At 37.3% G+C, this 19,745-nt stretch overlaps 1 protein-coding gene across 1 annotated transcript in view; it reads left to right on the top strand.

Moving 5' to 3' along the window:
• LOC138173869 (adenylate kinase 7-like) overlaps positions 1-19,745 on the top strand; it is a gene marked incomplete at its 5' end in the record, with an annotated part of 127,433 nt that overhangs the window by 79,034 nt on the left and 28,654 nt on the right. Inside the window, 6 exons of the mRNA XM_069103943.1 lie at positions 479-567; positions 5,809-5,899; positions 8,199-8,276; positions 10,362-10,511; positions 13,511-13,639; positions 16,533-16,671. Of these exons, the coding sequence (XP_068960044.1) occupies positions 479-567; positions 5,809-5,899; positions 8,199-8,276; positions 10,362-10,511; positions 13,511-13,639; positions 16,533-16,671 (676 nt within the window). The remainder of the gene's footprint in view (positions 1-478; positions 568-5,808; positions 5,900-8,198; positions 8,277-10,361; positions 10,512-13,510; positions 13,640-16,532; positions 16,672-19,745) is intronic.

A 19,745-nucleotide genomic window follows, 5' to 3' on the forward strand; every position in this document is an offset into this window, starting at 1 on the left:
TTATAAACATGTTTTATTAAGGAATATTTGAAACATAGTTATACCTCAGGTAAGAGGTGAATTCTATCAGAGGTGTCAAATTCACAGCCTTCGAAACTCCCCAGTCTGGTCAAAACCAGATTAAAATGTAATTGGGAAATGTTTAACAAAATAACTGGAAATAAAATAAAAGATTGATAATGTTAATTTGTGATTTTCTAAGTCAATATGTGACCCACAGGGGGATCTGTTTCTATTTGAGTTTGACACCACTAGGCTAGATGACCTCTAAAGTCCCCTTCCAACTCTCAACAGTTAAAGAATGAACAGCTCTATGGTATTAGAGCATTTGTTCCAGGTATTCAGGTAATTAAATTATTGTCATCATGTCATCATGTAATATTTGCTTCTAAAAAAAAATTACTACTTATCCAGGACAACTAGACAAGTAACTGAAATTGGCATAAATAAAGTTCATTACTTTGATTTTTTTTTACAGATGGCATGGTTAGGTGAAACACCTACATTACCAGTCTTTGGTGATGGTACAAATATAATTCCAGCAATTCATGTCCTTGATTTAGCAGGGTAAGCATTACTGACAGATAACCCCACTGAAAGTTGTTTCATGCCTGTTGTTTCTAAGCTTTGAGATTTTTTTCTTTCACATTGTGTCAGATGAGCAGTCTGCACTGCAGTTGCTAAAAAGAAAAGTAAGTGCCACTATGCTTTTTCACACCCCCTGAGGTCCTATAAAGATAAGAAACGGTTTTTAAATCTTCAACCTCTTTACAAATTGTAAATTAGGTTGGCCTTCTAGTTTTATATCCCTCAGAGAATTGAACCTTCTTCTTTGAACTACCTTCCTTGTTAGTTATGCTCCCAGAGAGGACATTAGACCTGGCTCAGGTAAGATGCTATGTAGGAATCTTATGTGTATGCTTTAGAAATAGATATGGGAATACACAATAAAAATGTAAGTATAACTTTAGATTTACTCTTTTCCAAAGGCATTACTATGGAAACAGGAGGAATAGAAATATCTTCCCATAGACATTTACATGGTGTTCACTAAGTTTTCTTGACTTTGAACCTAACAGACTTCTGAGAAGGAGCTGGAGGGTAGCCATGCCTGGGGAAGGGGGTGATTTCCATCTTGCCCTAGAGAAGAAGTCAACAGGGTGATTTTAAGAGAGCCACACTCTAGATGCAGATTCAGAGGTAGGAACCAGAAAATTGGGAGCATGGACAAAACTGTTCTCCATGGAAAGATAAAAGCAGGACACAACCAGGAGAAAACCTCTTAACTTAAACTTAGGTATGCTAATATGTAGGATCACCCCTAAAAGGCATGAGGAAAATTCTTCCTAGAACATATAAAATAGCTATCAGGGATAGCTGATTTTTTATTTCCTCTACTAAAAAGAAATACTTAAGTCACAAAAGACTCATAAATGGACATTAACAAATAGTTGAAACATTAAAGAAAAACCTGCCATCTGTTGTATTCTACTATGTGATAAAGACAACTTCAGATTCAATATTTCATATTAACCTCCTATGTGGACTGTTAGAGCAGCCCATGAGTCCATGGTTATGCTGACAAGACCATTCATGGCTTGCCCTTCAGCTGTAGTGTCTTACTGAGCTGAAGTCATCTCCTTCTGGGGAATCAGGGCCCACACCTCTTAACCTTGAGAGGTTACTTACAGATCTGGAAATATCCATTTCTTAGGGCTGCTGTTTGGTATCCTAGACTCCTGGAAAGACACAGAAGAGGCAGCCAGGGATGTAAGGTCTAGCCTCAGGCTTGCTTAGACTAATACATATTCTTGTTATTTTGTGCCTTCTATTACTGGGGCCATAGGAACCACTGAGGGGCAGGGGGCACATCTAAGGCAGAGGCAACACTGGCTGTGTCCTAAAAGAGGATACTTTAAAAGAGGCCAGAAGCCATTTCTCTTAGCTCTCTATAGCGCAGAGAGTAGATAATTCTTCCTGCTTAGTGACCAATCCTTTTTAGCATAGACCCTACTCATGAGGATACATGAGGACCAACTAAGAGTCTTTGGTTGTACATAACCCTTAGCAAGGGCCCTGAACATGTGCCTTTCCCCATGGAGCCCGAACATGTTTGCAAAGTTTCATGGAATAAGTAAAGGTGAGGGTCATTTTTCAATGGACTCTTCTAGCTTGGGCCTAGTATGCTCAAAATGGACATTGATTATTGACTTATTTCAGTCGCATATGATTCTTTGTGACCCCATTGAGGGTTTTCTTGGCAAAGATACTGGAGTGATGTGCCATTTCCTTCTCCAGCTCATTTTATAGATAAGGAACTGGGGCAAACAGGGTTAAATGACTTGCACAGGGTCTCACAACTAGTAAGTGTCTAAAGCTAGATTTGAATTCAGGAAGATGTGTTTTCCTGATTCCAAACCTGACACTGTATTCACTACACAACCTAATAGCACAGATGGAATAGTTATTGTTCATCCTTGGTTCTTGAGGATGTCTTGGCATCAGTATGTCTTTACTTGCAAGTGAGTTGGATTTAAGTGACACATAGCTGTGCAAAGTCATCAGCCTTGCTCTTTCCTTCAGAGTCATTGTAAAGCCGAACACAAGCAGCTTTCCAGAGAACTGCTGCTATGAATAACTTTCAAGGTTCTGATTACATAATGATAACAAATCAGAGCAAAACATTCATATAAAATCAAGGTATAGCATTAACAATGTTACAATTTATAATAGAAAATCAAAATGCAGCATTCACCATGTCACAACTCAACAACTTATCACTAAAATGGCCACATAGTTTTCACCAAAGTGGTCACATAGCTTTAAATAAAATACATTCATTTAGTCAATCACAAAATCCTTAATTCCATCACAAAGTACAAAATTCAAAGCTCTCCACCCATAGGTCACAGTAAATCATAATCTTCTCAGTCAGTACCCAGTGTACAAGTAAAGTCTTCTTTCAGCTTGACTCTAGGCTGGCTCTCAGCTTCCATGGTTCCTCTTCCAAGGTCCCACCTCCAACTGTCACCTGGTTTCAAAGGCAGGCAGCTCCCAGTTCCTTTCCAGCTCCTTGTCCAGTTCCCATTCCATAATGAAGTTCACATTGTCCAGTCCATTTCAAGTCCTTCACAGTTCCTGTTTCTGGGAAGACAAAGCTTGACAGAGCCACAATGACATTCATACACATTTCTGGCACCATCATCAATTCACTATCTGCCTGTGAAATCAAGTTAGACCCACCAACAAGGTCTGACAACTCAACACAAATCATCAACATAGAAATCAACACAGACCCACAAAGTCCAAGAGGTTAGCACAAATCATCAGTAAAGTCCCAGGACTTCCAAAACCCTCCTCCAGGACTTCTGTAAACAGACCAGAAAATCTTCTTTCAGGGCTTCCAGTAAGGTCCAAGGGCTTCTGTACAAAGTATTACAAACAAACATCAATACAGACAGAACAGATAAACAGACTGCTGGGATATCACAAGTTTTCTCCTTCTTGACTGCCACCGTAACAGTCCTCTTTTCAGTTCTTCTTTCTTTAACATGGAAATTCTCTTTATATGTGGTCATTAGCTCCTCCCCTTCCTGTTGCAGGACTTCATGAGTTCTAGGGTTCACAAGTTGTAGGATTCACACATTCTGTTTCTTAACAGACTTGATACAAGGCTCAAAAGAAACTTGAACTGAAACAAGGTGTTAATTCAATAGCTGAAACAAGGTATGAACTACTTCTGTGCTTGTCATTATGGTCATCAGAGTTGAATGATAAGATATAGGTCAGAACGACTGGCAATGGCCCCAGATGCAGTGGAACACCTTGGCCTTTCTTTCTTTTGCTTTCTGGAGGGCAGTTGGGGTTAAGTGACTTGCTCAAGGTCATACAGCTAATTTTTGTGTTGTGTCTGAGGCTGGATTTGAACCCAGGATCTCCAGACCAGGGCTGGTGCTCTATTCACTGTGCAACATAGCCACCTCCCCTTGGCCTTTCTTAGCGAACATCTTTCCTAGGTCTCAGTTTGTCTGAGGAAACAGGCATTCAGTAATTAAAGTCTAGGTAAGAATTGAGCCAAAAGATGGCCTGGTTTGCCTTCAGAAATGAATCAGAATGGAAGGGGAAGACCCTCAGAGTTTCTGGCCACAACAGAAATAATTGCTATTTACAATCACTCTGAGCCATCAAAACCAAAACAATGAACAAGTGAGGCTTAGACACGGGCCCATTATTGGCCAATCAGTGAGAGCCAGATAATTTGGATTTAAAAATATAGCCAAGTAGCTCCATTTCAATCCCAATGAGTTTTATTAAAAGCCTGTTTTCTCAGAGCTATATAAGGAAATCATAAATGAAAAGTACATGAGACAAAAGAGTTAATTGTTCTAGTTTTTTTTTTAATGGTAGAATAAATAAGTAGGGAAGAAAAAAAATTTAGCCCCCTAAACCCAAGATGCCTTGAGAAATAAAAGTAATCAAAATTGATATTCCTTTGGACAGACTTCCCACATATAAATGAGATAGTATCCCCTCCTTAACATCTATGTGATTATAACCTTGATTTGACTATTGATTGAATGGACACATTGAGCCCTCTCCAAAAACATATTTGTCTTTCATATATGCCATATGTCTCCCCTGCTCCACCCCAGGTGAAGCTCTTTGAGGTGGAAAGTAATATTTATGCATTTCTTCCAGCAGAGGAAAGCTAATCTGCTTTCCCTAGCACACATCTCCCCTTAATCTATCAGTAAAGAATGGGCTGGCGAAAGATAATGCATGCACAGTGAGATGGCACAGTGGAGAAAGCGCCAAGCTTGGAATCAGGAAGGCTCATCTTCCAGAATTCAATTATGGCCTCTCAGACATTTTTTGACCAACCCTGGACAAGTCACTTAACCCTGTTTACCTCAGTTTCCTCATTTGTAAAATGAGATGGAGAAGGAAATGGCAAACAACTACAGTATCTTTGCCAAGAAAACCCCCAAGGGATCATGAAGAGTAGGACACTACTGAGAGAATGCCTAGGCAGCCATGACTTTTTGTAGACTACATTGCCATAAGAAATTAAGTAGGTGTGTTTATCTTGAAATCAGTATATTTATTCACTCACCTGCTGAATTTCATTAAGATACTCTCACCTTTCCCGGAACCATACCTCCTTTGGACATATACATTTATTCCAGTTGTGCCACCAGTACATATCAAGGATAATAGTTCTTCCCTTCCTACATTTAAATGTGTAAAGATAACCTAGAGTTGTGATATTTAAACACATCCTGAACCCTCTCTGTAGTACTTCAATGATCCAGAGATTCCCCACTAATTTTGCTGACAACAGAACAATTGTTAAACATTTTCTGGAGCTTTAATCTCCCTCCTGGCATCAAAACAGGTACTTTTTTGTATGTTAGAGGGTAGATAGAGGAAAGAAAGGGGATAAATGGGATGGGGGTTTACAGAGAGGGGGAAAGGAAAAGGAGAAGAAACAAGGAGAATACAGTGAGAAAATGAAGGGTTATTTCATATTGCCTACACCTGGGAATTTCTATAGCTCTAGAGACTCTGTTGGCCTCTTAAAATTCACAATATATCTGAACACTCTTGACAATTTATCTGAACATATCTAAGAAATGCTAAACTTTTCTACATTATTGCAATAGTAAAATAAAACAAGCTCAATCTCTCAAATAGGATGAGAACTGCATTTGCTAGTGTTCTTCTTTGGAATTCTTCAGCTTTAGGTTTCAGGGGAGTGCATATCTGTTATGTTTTCCATGGTTGATCATTGTACTTACTGAATTGCAGAGTCTTACAAAATATAGCTGACCACGTGCCAAAGGTTCACTACCTAATCGCAATGGATGAAGCTTCTCATACACAAGAAGATATACTAAAGGTAAAACACTTCAGTGTGGGGCAGCCAGGTAACACAGCAAGTAACAGCACCGGCCCCAGAGTAGGGATGACCTGGGATGGAATCCGGGCTCAGACACTTAGCACCCACCCAGAAACACCTGGCTGTGTAACCTTGAGCAAGTTACTTAACCCCAATTGCTTAAAAAAAAAAAACACTTCAGTGTCATATTTTGATACTTACGTTAAAAATCTGTGGTTTTGTTAATGTGGCTACTTCTCCACTAATGCAGATCATAACCTCTCCACACCTTAGTAAAATAGTCATGCCCTCCAAGCATTTCTGGCTCTGTAGAACCTTCCAGAGCTTATGTTTCTCTGGCATAGCCTTCAGGGACTCTGAACCATCTACATGCTATGGGGACAAACTATATAGTAGGACTGTAGGGGAAGCCATATTTTGAAAGTGTTCCTTTTTTTCGTCCTTAAGAAATTAAATATTCAAAATAAAGACTAGAATTATTGTAAAATGGAACAATCTTGAAACCTTGTCTGCAGTTTAGGGCATATAAGAGAGAGAGAGAGAGAGAGAGAGAGAGAGAGAGAGAGACAGATAGACAGAGACAGAGAGAGAAGAGAGAAAGAGAGAGAGAGGAGGAGATGTTTTGTAGTTACATACATAAAATAGTATTTACATTCTTGACTAAGAACAGCTGAGTGGGGAAGTTGGAAGAATGGGTATATGGGAAGCTGAAATGGATGTGGGCAACATAGTGTGGGGAAGGGAGGGGTGCTTAAGGTGGGGATGAAGTGACACAGTTGAAGTGGTCAGGGAGTTTAGGGAGTCCAGGAACCCCAATAACCAGAGTCCCTGGAAAGCAGTCTAGAATGAATTCACGGACTCAAGCATTCTTTAAGTCAAGGTGGCAAAGATTTATTGTTACTCTATACAGCGGGCAAGAGTTCTTAGGGAACCTGCAACCTTAGAGGGTTACAGTTAAAAGTTTATATAGGATAATATATAGTAGAACCCTGTGCCAAATATGCTAACTAGCTGAGTCAGGGCAGGATTTGGGAGGAGTTAAGGAGTGGTCAGTTCTTAAAGGAACATGCACTTTTAATATCTACTACACAAGCATATTGCCCAGAATTCACTGGGAAATAGTCCAAGGAGAGGCTGCATGGAGGTGTGGTTTTAGGCTCGAGACGTCATTAAGTCAGCTAGTGGTCAGGGCCAACCACGCTGCCACCCATCAATGTCATATTTGATAAGATGGATGTTAGGAGTATACATATGTCCCGAGCCTAAGGCATACATAATGAGGGATTCAGGATATACATAATAGGCTAGGGAGTCACTTATAGATAATCTAGTGAAGGATTCATAGGTGCAGCTTGTTATTGTACCAAGGGGAGATAAACATTTGACTGGGGCTTGATTATGAATGGTTGCTAGGCAGAGTACTGGCATGGGGAGAAGCAGGCAGAGATAATGCTCTGAGACTAGGGAGAGATGTGATTTTACAAACTGGGGTTCAAGCACAGGCACCCAGGCACCCCATCAGAAGCACAGAGTAGGCAGTGGAGAGGGGAGGATTCTCTGGAGGTCTTGGACAGTTGCACTTGCAGGAGTTAGGAAGAGGGGTAAAAGTGCCCTGAGGGATGTTAGGAAACTTCCCTTGGTCAGCTGACCAAGATGAATACCCAAAGTAAGTCCAAGATTTTAATTAATTAACTTATTTTTTTGCATGCTCATTCTTCAGGTTGTTTTGCTCAGCTGATTCTAAAGGGTAGGGCAGCTCCAGGGGGAAGGTGGATTGCAGGATGGTGGGAGATACTGGGACTTCTGTCTAAGAGTTTCTTCTTTGTCTGAAGGCAAACCTAAATTTTATCAATTTGTAAGTATCCATATGTGGACTGACTTTTTGAATCATCCTCTGAAGATGCTTAATCCTACCCAAGTAGAAGAAAATCCAGGAATGTGTGAGGGGGGCAAAAATAAAGCTATCAGGTTAAGAAATAACTAGTTTCCTACCCCCCAAATATGCTCAAGTGACACTTTTGAAAAACTGGAATGTATCTGTAGGCAGATGTTGAAATTGTGGATCATGACCCAGATTCACCAAAGCTAAAATACACTTACATAGTGTGAGACAGACTGTCACTCCTCCCCTTGGCCATAGCTGCTTTGTTCAAGATAAGTGCCTTTTCACTTCTCGTACTCCTGTGCATCTCCCTCAGTTTTGTAGGTGTACTTTTTAAGCTTTTCAGTTATATCTCCATTTACTTGAATGTAATATGAAATTGTACCTACATGTAAATATTACTATTTTTTTCAATAGTGCATCAGTAAAAATGTTGGCCCAGGAAAAATCCAAAAATTTGCTAAAGAAAATGCATTTTTAAGCAAAGAATTAACAGTAAGTATAAAGTTTCTAACTTCCTTATTCTCTTTTAAAATAGGATTATTGAAAAATATTAAATGTGAACTATCTTTTACATCTGTGTAAAAAACAAACTATCATTAAACAGGTTCCAGATTGTCCAATCCAATCCATTAAATATTTATTAAGAATGTACTATGTGGCAGGTACTGTACTAAGTGCTGGGGATACAATTAATAAAAAAGAAAGACAGTCCCTGCCATCAAGGAGCTTACAATCTAGTGGAGGGGGGTGGGGGGGAATGATACACAAAAGGAGGCAGGAAAGAGGGAAGTTAAGCAGGGGTATAGGTCTTGTTCCATGGAATTGAAACCAAGTAGAATAGCAGTTGCAGAATGAAGATATTATACAAAATAAATATTGACTCAAATGTTTTGAGAAATCAAACTTTGAAAAACTAGTTGTAGTTCAACGGATAGCATTTGGTGTTAATATGGTACATTATATATTCTACATTGTCATAGATTATAGTATAATTGAGACATAGATAAGGAATTGTATGATAGGTTATCTAGTAAATGCAAGGGATAAAACATGGAATGTTATCTGTGTTTCACTGATAACCTCTTGATGCAAAAAAGTAAAGAAGGCTTCCAGCATGTGGCCATGAGGAGTCTTTAGAAGGAGATGGACAAGACCAGGCATGGATGGGTGACTATCTGTGTCATTGGAGGGAACTCCTGAACTGATGAAATCATAAATCCATTTGAGTTTAAATAGTACAAATAGAAATGTAAGAATTGTTGAGGTAATATCAGTCAATATTTCATTAATTTGCTGCCATCTCAGTCTCTGAACATACATTAAACATCATTTTTCAAACACTAAGTGCAAGGCACTGTGCCAGGTATGATAATTAAGTGGCCTTGTATTGATGCAGCACAGTCTACAATGACTTCAGTCATTAATGGGTTTTAGTCATTACTGGCTAAGCTGCTATATTAATCCATATGCTCTTGACATTTTATCTCTCTGCTCAGAAAATTTTAGGCCTTCACTTTTACATACTAAGTAAAGTTCAAACTCTTGTACCTAGCTTCCAAGGCCCTTTACAACCTAGTGCCACTCAACTTTCTAAAATACTAGCTTTTGGGGTGGCTTTGTGGCTCAGTGAATAGAGCACTGGCCCTGGAGTCTGGAGGGCCTGGGTTCAGATCCAGCCTAAGACACTTAACACAAAAAAAACTAGCCATGTGACCTTGGGCAAGTCACTTAACCCCAACTGCCCTCCAAAAAAAAGGCAAAAAAATAAAATACTAGCTTTTTCTCATATTACTCCCCTCGATGCAATTCCTCCCTACTACCTTCAAGCAGGATTCTCTCTGTCTCTGTCAGTCTGTCTCTCTCTCTCCTCATTTTCCACCTCCACTCTCCACACTCTTTTGTCTGTGTGCCTTTTTGACACTGCTGTTCCCTTTGTCTTGTATGTTCTCTTTCCCCCTCTTTCACTGTTGATTTTCATGTTTCCTCTTTAAATATCAAAATCGAAAGACACCTTCAGGAAGACTTTTTTTATCTTCTGAAGCTGATAATAATCTTCCTCTTCAGACCTCATGTGATAATTTGTTTTCTGATTTTTAAAACACTTAGACAACATTGTTCACTGAAGTTTTCTGGGTTTGTATCTTATCCTCCTGTTGAACTGCTTTTATAAATTAACTGGTTTTTAGGAATGAACTATATGACTGTGGTGTATTTAAGAATACTGTATTTAGTCTTTACATATGTTCCCATTTTTTTTTTTGGAATATGTTCCCATTTTTATGCTATTTCACTACCTGTAGAAAGCAAATATTGCTATCTACTATAAGACAGAAAATATAGATAGAACTTTTAGAAATATAGTAATGTTATAATTGATATAATAGTAAATACTAATTGATTCATTGATTTTCATGATTAATTATTTTGTTTCTTCTTGTATTAACTGCCTCATAGTGTTGTAAGAAAGTACTATGTGAATTAAGGAACTGTAATAACTGAATTATTAGTATTTACCAACTTAGATGGAACCTTTTAATTATTTGTTAATTAAATATTCACTTATTCTTTATCTTTTAGCAAGGACAACTTGACCATTTGTTAGTCAACTTAAGAATGGAAGCTTTATTTGTGAAAGAAAATTTTAACATTAGGTGGATTTCCCAATCAGGATTTGTGGAAAATATAGCTAATATCCTCAAAGAATACAAGCAAAATAGAGGATTATTGGTAATTATTTCCTAAATGTTATTTAAACTTCTTATTTGTAAAAAAAAAATAACTGTTTTAAAATTTAAAGTACTAAGATAAAGATATATTTGTTCTTTAATCCTTTTATTTTCTTTCTTTTTGGAGGGGGGAAGGCAGGACAATTGGGGTTAAGTGACTTGCCCAAGGTCACACAACTAGTAAGTGTTAAGTGTCTAAGGCCAGATTTGAACCCAGGTCCTCCTGACTGGAGGGCTGGTGCTCTATTCTCTGCACCACCTACCTGGCCCCTTTAATCCTAACAATACAGGGGAATTGATATGTTTAAAAATTTAAACTGTAACAAGAATTGGGATCAAAAATAGAAAATAAGAACCACTAGCAACCATCATGTCTGACATAAATTGAAAATGATTTTTCATTAGATTAATCTGTTTGACTAAGATTCTGTCTGCATAAGAGAAGCTTGGGAAAAAAAATTGGCATTTTTAAAAATCTGTGTATACCGACTGATTACTGGGAACTAGAAAAGGCAAATATAAAAATTTTACTAGAATTTAAAGTTTGTAACAATGACACCTGGCTTTCAATCTAGCCCTTTGAAAAATTGTAAACATCATACCAATATGTTAGTTTTTGCATAAGCTGCTCTAAACAAATATCAAAGAATATCATATCAAATATCATATCAAAGAATCATTTCCCCCTAAATATTCCTTTAGCTACCCATTAATAAATGCTTTTCATAAGAGAATTATAATTCTCTTTGTCCAACATTAGGGAACTTAATACTCAAATTAGGAAATGTATCTCTTGGGTTTCAGCTGCTATATGTATACTGTAGAGATGACAGTAAAGCAGGGAAGTTGAGCAAGGTGGTCTTTCCAGCTCCAGGGGTTATGGTTTATTATTATGATAATTTTCTTAATGTTAAATATATACTTTCTTTACAATAAGCCAAGGGTGGATTCTGTATATAAATTCATAGAATTTGCGATATAAAATGTAAAGACTTTTTGTTAAAATAACTTGTATTCTTTAGAACACTTACTAGCAACATTTGTTTAGTATTGATGCAAAAACTATTTTAAAAATTATATGCTAATTATAAATATTTTGTCATAAATTTGGATTTGTCACTGTGCCCTAACATTTTTAAGAAAAAAATATTTTTGATGAAATAATTTAAATAAAGGGTTATCAGAGAGATTTTCTGGGAAAACTGGTATTTTTTTTTAAGCTATCAGGGTTAAGTAACTTGCTCAAGGTTACATGGCCAGTTATTTCACTGGAGCCGGGGCTCTTACTTGCTGAGCCACCTGGCCACCCCAAAAACTGGTATTTTTAACTACAGTGAACAATACAAATTTTTAAGACTTTCAAACAGTTGCTTCTGAAAAAAATATATATATTTTTTTATTAATTTAATTTTATCATTAAAGTAACAAAAGTAACATAGTTATTTAGTTCCTGCTGCTTACCATAAGGGATATAGACACAGTTTCTCTTGATTTGATTTTTAAAATCTGTCTTCTCTTTAAAAATCTGCTGGATCCTTATAAAAATGATAACATTCTGCATGCCGAATTAGTCTGATTGTATACTTAGTTATAGCTTTTGAAAACTTCTAAAATGGCATTTCAATAGAGAAAATAATTACTTTCCAAATACAAAGTGCATTTTTAAGTTCTAATAGCAAATAAATGTACTAAATAAAAAGGTGTGATTAAAGGCCAGATTCTTTCCATAAACCATAATTATGAAGAAATTAGGCTCCATGTTTATTGAGTCAATAATTCTTTATTATTTTAATCTATAGAACAAATGTAAATACTGTTGACTATATCACCAGACTCTGATGTGTTCTTTCCTCCCCCTCACCTCCCAAATATTCACTAGCATTTGTAAATAAATATATATATATGTACACACACACACACATAAAACACAGAAGAACTAAAAACCAGCATAAATTAAGTGGAGAATTAGGGTGTTTAATTTTTTTCTAAATGACTTGAAGTGAAATAGTGATTATTTCACTTCTATAAAAGCTACTAGAAGCTTTTCTAATTTCTTGATGTTGTATCAGGAATGTCTGATTTCAAATAAGAGCTGAGTTAGAGTAACAGCTCTGACATTTACCGTTTGGGGGACCAAATCAACTCTTTCACCTCCTGAGTCTTATTTTCCTCATCTGTTAAGAAAAAAATCATACTTCTACAATTTACCTTATAGCGTTATTGTAAAGAGAGTACTTTGTAAGCTATAAAGTACTCTTGTGAACCAGTGTTAGGGTCGTTATTGAAAAGCTCACAATGATAAAGGAACATGGAATCTATATATATATACTCCCATGACTTAATTCATTCTACTATTACAAATTAACTTTGGGGAAGTTTATAATTTTTTTAAATTTAATGTAGTATTTTTCCCAATTACACATAAAAACAATTTTAACATTTTTTTTAATTTAGAGTTCCAAATTCTCTCCCTCCTTCCCTCCCTCCCTCTTCTCCCCCCTCATTGAGAAGGCAAGCAATTAGACAGAAGTTATACATGTGTAGTCATGCAAAACACATTTCCACATTAGTCATGCTGCAAAAGAAAACACGGACAAAAAAAGGAAAAAGAAAGGAAAAGTATGCTTTGATCTACATTCAGACTCCACCAGTTCTTTCTCTGGAGATGGACAGTGAGGTTTTATAATTTTAAAAGAAATACTGACACATATAGCACTTCTTCTTAGAAGTTGAAAGTCCTTAGAAGATGAGCTATCAATGGCCAATCCCTGATTGCATTGTTACTAACAATATTCTGAAAAGAGCGTTTGATTTAGAAGTTAGGTTAGGATGAATCTAAATCACAATTTTTACACTTCCTACCTTTGGACAAGAACAAATCACTGCTAAGCTTCAGTTTTCTCCTCTCTGACCGAGGGTTGAACTAGATAACTTATAAGGTCCCTTCCAAACTAGATCTGTCATCCTAAACTGTATTTTTATATCTCTTTTATTTTTTAGCCTGTTAAGATTTGTATTCTCGGTCCTCCTGCAGTGGGGAAAACATCTATTGCGGAAGAAGTGTGCAAGCACTACAAATTACACCACATTAAAATAAAGGATGTGATTACTGAAGCCATAGCAAGGCTGGTAAATTCATATTTGCTCCTTTGAACCATGTTTTGAATTTCCATTTCTGACTTTTTTGAAATCAACAGTTTTCTTTGTATAATAAATATGTAACTCATTAGAGGAAAATACATCATTCACTGAAAAACTGAATGTAAAGAGATCTTTATAAAACTCTTGAGTTATAGAATTAGGCTGTATTTATTTCCATAGGAAGGCCGTTGGAATTAGAACTATAAGATCTGGGTTCTAATCCATCCATCTTTATGACCTTGGATAAGTTTCTTTATCTTTCTGGGGCTCAGTTTCCTTATCTGAAAATTAAAGGGTTAGATTAGATGACTTGTAGAACCCTCTGAGTCCTGATATTCTATCATTCTATGATTCTCAGGTCTCTTTCAACTCTAATAATCTACAAATTGGGACCCACCATGTAATTAAAAATCACCCTTAGGAGTTCTATGCACATCTTTTTTTTTTTGTAAGTATAAACTTAAAGAAAAAGGAGGAGGAAGGGGAAGCTTATAAACAATCCAGATTTGTGGTACGAGTGTTTATTGAGTTCCTGCTATGTTCCTTATACTGAAAGTTCCTTAAACATTCTAAAAATTTGGGACTTAATGGTTTACAAAAGTGAAAAGGAAAGAGTGGCTCAGTTTTATCTTTTTTTTCATCCTAAGAACTCACTTGATTTTTAAAAGTGAACCTTTTAAAAATTTTATTTTTGCTCTTATGAACACTCATCAAGATATTTTGAAGGGGCTCAAGTTTTTAAAAGGCTTTTGAATAGATTGGGGTACCCCTGTTTTTAAAGACTTGTTGAAAATACAAATGATGTACATAGGATTGATCAGAATGATTCTCAATATGACTAAGAATTGAACTGAGAGTCAGCCTATGAGATTTTAGTCAAATCAGTCAATCAATCAACAAGCATTTATTGAGTGTATGTTATTTCCATGAACTGTGCTAGATGCTGGGGATTATAAAGACAAAAATTAAACAGTCTTTGACCTCAAGAAACTTACGTTCTCTTAGAGGAGACAGTATTATGAAGTAAATACAGGGTAATTTGTACCAGCAAAAAGGGGGAGGGGGGACTGGAGGATCACAGAGATCAGGAAAGTCCTTATGTAGCTGAGCTTTGGAGGAAATTAGGGTTGCTGAGAGGCAGGTGAGGAGGCCATGTATTCTAGTCATGGGGACACCCTTTGCAAAGGCACAGAGGTAGGACATAACATGTTGTATGTGAGGAAAAACAAGAAAGCCAGATTGAATTGTAGAGTTCATGAGAGGGAGTCATATATAGAAAATCTACAAGGTTTGGTTGGGCCCAGGTTGTAAAGGGTTTGAAATACCAGCAGAGGAGTTTACATTTTGTCTTAGAAGTAAGAGGGAGCCGCTGGAATCTACCGAGCAGGGGGTGGAATGGTCAGACACATGCTTTGGGAATATCACTGTGGCAACCAGTTAGAGGACTGATTAGACAGGGGCAAGACTTGAATCAGGGGAGGAAATTGGGGATTTCTTGGAAAAGGAGATGAGAGTAGAAACTAGGGTGGTGGCTCTGTGAGTGGAGAGAAGAGAATCGGAATGAGAGATGTTGCAGAGGAAGAAATAGTAGGATTTAACAGCTGATTAGATGAGTAGAGTTAGAAGAGTGAAGAGTTAAGGAAAACTGACTTCAAGATTGCTGAAATGACTGGAAGGATGAATTGAAAACAACTAAACTGAAAAAATCAGGAAGCAGGGTGGGCTTTGGTGGAAAGTTAATGAGTTCACCTGGGGACATACCGTAGTTAATTCAAGTTGCCTCAGGAACCCTTTCTTCATCTGTAGGTAAAGTGTTAGAAATGATAGTCCCATGCAACTGGCCCTTTGAGCCAATAGTTACCTATAAAAGAGGGTGTTGAACCAGATGGTCTCTAAAGTCTTTATTAGCTATAGATTATGGGTCTGGTTTTCAGTCTTGATTGTGCTACTAACTTACCTTAAGCAAATCTATTCACCACTTTGGACCTGTTTCCTTTTGTATATAATGAAAGGGTTGGACTAGAAGACCTCTAAAGTCTCTTACAGTTGTAACAGTATATGGTAATCTGTGGCTTATTCCCTGAAAGTCATCAGGATAATATCAAACTGAGGAGAAGGCAACACCTAAGTTGTGTCTTAAAGTGAGGGAGGGATTTCAATAGGTAGATAGGATGGAGAGATTCTTTTCTAAGTATGGGAAAGAATATGAGCAAAGGTATCAAAGTGAGATAAGACAGGGCAAGAATGGGAGATGATGAGTCATCTGTTATAGCCGAAATATAAAATGTGTGAAGCAGAAATAGTATAAAATGATACCTGAAAAGTGGTTGAAACCAAATTTTGGCAGTTCTTTAATTCCAGCTTTATAAATGAAAATTTGTGAGTAGAACAATGATGTGACCAGATCAGTGCCTTATCCTGTGCAATTAATGTGCAAATATATGTGCAGTAACTACCCTGGCAATCATATGAAGGATGAATGAAAAGGGGGAGAGATTGTAGACAGAAAGGCCACTTTAGGAGGCTGTTGTCCAGAGAAATGATAAAGGATGTGAAGTAAGGTGGTTATAGTAGGGATGAGACATTCAGGGAGAGATACATACCCAGCATTTTGTTGGAAATAAAAGGCTAAAGTTTTTGAGGGAAAGGCAGAGGTTAGAGGTGCACATTTGGAAGTCATCAAATAGAGATGATAATTAAAACCTAGGAATTGAATGAAATTGGCAGGAGAAAAAATAGGGTAGAAGAGGGCCAGAAGAGTTACCTTGGCAGGCAGATATATTTAGTAACTGATAAAAGGATTAAGATCATGTCCCAAATGACTTTTCAGAGAAAACCAGTTTTTTATCTTATCCTATTTGAACTCTTATTTGGTATCCAGGAGCTTCTTGTTGCACCAAAAGAAGAAACAGAAGGAGAAGAACAAGAAGAAACTGATAATGATGAAGAAGAAGAAGAAAATTTAGAAGAGATTCAAGAACTCTTAGATGGAGCCAAAGAAAGCATGGAACAGAATGGAGGTAATGTGTAAGCATCTGAGGTTATGTCTTTTTTTTTCCATCCGGAAAATTACACCTAGATCACAGGAAATGAATTTTCCAAACCTAATTCTCCTTTTAAACAATGTAAATCTGTGTATAAGTTGCACTTTATTTTTAAATATTAGCAAAATATCAACTAGATCACTAATTTTTCTCATAATTTGTAGTTTCATCTTTTAACTATGGATTTTCCCACCAGCATGTATGAATACCAGTATGTAACAACTTTAAGTGATAACAAAGAAAACGGTAATAATGATAGCTGCTGTTTTTGTGGCAATTTAAGGTTTGCAAAGCATTTTGGTACACTATTTCATCTAAGCGTCATAGAATCCCTGAGTTATTTTTATCAAATGAGGAAACTGAGACTCAAGAGGTTAAACGTCTGACCCACAGTCACACAGCAAGTACATGATGATGGGTGATGTTCAAAACAGGTGTTTCTGATTCTTGCCTCTTTATTAAAAACAAAGATTGTAAGTGGAAAAGAATAGACAGGTTTTAGATCTATAAACAACTTTGGACGAATATAAACCAACCTTTGGAAAACATGAAAAATAACTAGTTTTCCTAAATTTTATCTAATTTATTTCCTTCTTGCCCTCTCAGACTAGGAAATCTGATACTTTGAGTGACTTCACTGGAGTAGGTATTTCCTCCACGAGCACAAACTGTAGCCATTTTGTTCCTTCTCATCATTTGTAAACCTTATTCATGTTTAAACATCACTTTCTCATAGTATATCTTAACAAATCCATGATCAGAAACTCTTTCCTTTGGTCTTTTTATAATCCAAGGATAACTATATGTATATATACACATACTATATGTAACTGAGTCTTAGAACTAGTTCGCCTGTTTCTAGGCACAATTTTTCCTATAAATATGTTCAAATGAGAAAATATTTATAAGGCAGTTTACACCCTTTAAAACATCATTAATATCTACTATTTTAATGATGATAATGATGATCATACATCTTCAATTATGTCTCCTTTTGTGCACAAGTCATTTTGGCAATAAGATATAGCTTGTTTATATGCACCACTCCAGTAGTAATAATAATAATAGACATGATTATACTGCTTTATCCTGCAACCTGCTTACATGTCCATGCTTCTTTCTATGATCTTCCTGCATATAAAACCTGTGTTAAACACCATGTCTACCAGAAACAGCACATATCATAAACTGTAATTGAACCAAGATATATGCATAATTATTGTCTGAAAATGTACTCTAATTGGAAAAGCAATTGTTGTCATCATTAATTAGGAAGTCACAGGAAAGGCACAATTTCTTGAGGTAAAATGCATCTCTGTACTGACATATTAAACCAAATAGAGATCCATCAGAACTCCTGCAATTGCTTGTCTTTCCTGACCCCTTTGATTGTTAGTACTCTCTCCCTTCTTTTCAAATTGTCATGTTTATATTTATCTATGCAAAGTATGTGTGGTAGTGGGCAGGAGCACTCCCATGCACAAGAGCACTTACTTTTTATTGACATGAGAAGGGGAAACGAGGGCTAGAGCAACTGCTCAGGTGACAGGGGCCACTTGATGCCAGCATCAAGGGTGAGCAGAGGCGTGACATGAACCAGGACAGGTGGGTAGTTCAGGATAGAACTCCATTTATTGATTCTCTGAACAAGATTTTTATAGAGCAAAGCGACAAAGAAGGTAACTATTGGTCATTATATTCCCATAACGTCAGGCAGACCTTGAAGGCTATCGTGTCCTTTCTTTATCTAGTGTTCCCGTATAGGAGGAGCAAGAATTAAGGGTGTTTTGTTCTTTGCACGTCATGGAGAGTGGTGAGCCAACATCCTGTTGGCCTGGGAGCAGCTTTGAGAAGCTGGCTGCTTCTACCTGCATAACTTAGAGTTGGCCCTCAACACTCAGGGTGCATATAATCTGTGAAAATCAACAGATAGTGTTCCACTCTCAAGGAGATACAGATCCTTTGCTCTACCTAGCAGTGAGAAAGGTCTCACACACCTAGGTCCTAAGTCCCTTTCAATCCCTTTGAACATGTGAAGATGGGGCCCAGGACCTGACTTTTCATCTTAGTGCTTTGATGAGGGTTTACTCTTGTTATTCCCAACAATAATTCATAATTCCCAGCAATAATTCATAATCTATTTGGTGTGTGTTCACCTTGGCCCACTGAGATTTTTTTGAGGCAATCAGGATTATATGACTTGTCCAGGGTCACACAGCTAGTAAGTGTCTAAGGCCAAATTTGAACTCTGGTCTTCCTGACTCCAAGGCCAATGTTCTATCCATTGCACCACCTAGCTGCCCCCATCCCACTGAGATTCTGATCTCCCTGACTGTCCAAGTATTCACTCATATATAGATTAGAGTTCATTGAAGGTACAGCATTAAAACTGTCCAGCAGCTGAATCCAACAGCTCCTGCTAAAGTCCATATCTTGGACTCCCCCTTCCAATCTTTTTGCATGGTCCTCACAATCACAGCTTTAGGAAGGGAAGCATTCTCCAGCACCCTGCCTTCAACATCTCTTGGGAAGAGCCAAAATTTTACTGTCATCCAGCTCTTGACTGGAGAGGTAGGAGAAAGTTTTTCTTTTTACCCTCCCTTTTAGTAACTACCCCAAAAAATAAACCACTAATCAGGGAGTCTGCCATTCCTCATTATCCATCTCAGGGAATGTAGTTAGTCAGTATCTCCCATATTCCCCAAGCATGTAACCAAATCACTCTGGCTCTCATTGATTGGCCAATAATTGGTCCCAGCCCAAGTCTCATTTGCTTATTGTTTAGGTTTTGATGGGCTAAGAGTGAATATAAATAACAGTTGTTTCTTTTCTGGCCAGAAACTCTTCCCCTCCCAAATGGATTCTTTTGCCTTAATCCTAACCTAGCCTTTAACCACTGAGTGGATGTTGCCTCAAACAAACTAAGACCAGGGAAAGACCTTAGTTTAAAAAGGTCAGGGTCTCCCACTGCATCTGGGGCCATTGCCAATCATCCTCACCTTTGTCTTGCCCCTGGATTCCAGTGACTCTGGAGGAAAGACTGAGGCTGA

Source organism: Petaurus breviceps, unplaced genomic scaffold, assembly GCF_028583685.1.
Source record: "Petaurus breviceps papuanus isolate PSGF00001 unplaced genomic scaffold, PetGlider_PUasm1.0 66, whole genome shotgun sequence".
Taxonomy (NCBI): Eukaryota; Metazoa; Chordata; class Mammalia; order Diprotodontia; family Petauridae; genus Petaurus; species Petaurus breviceps.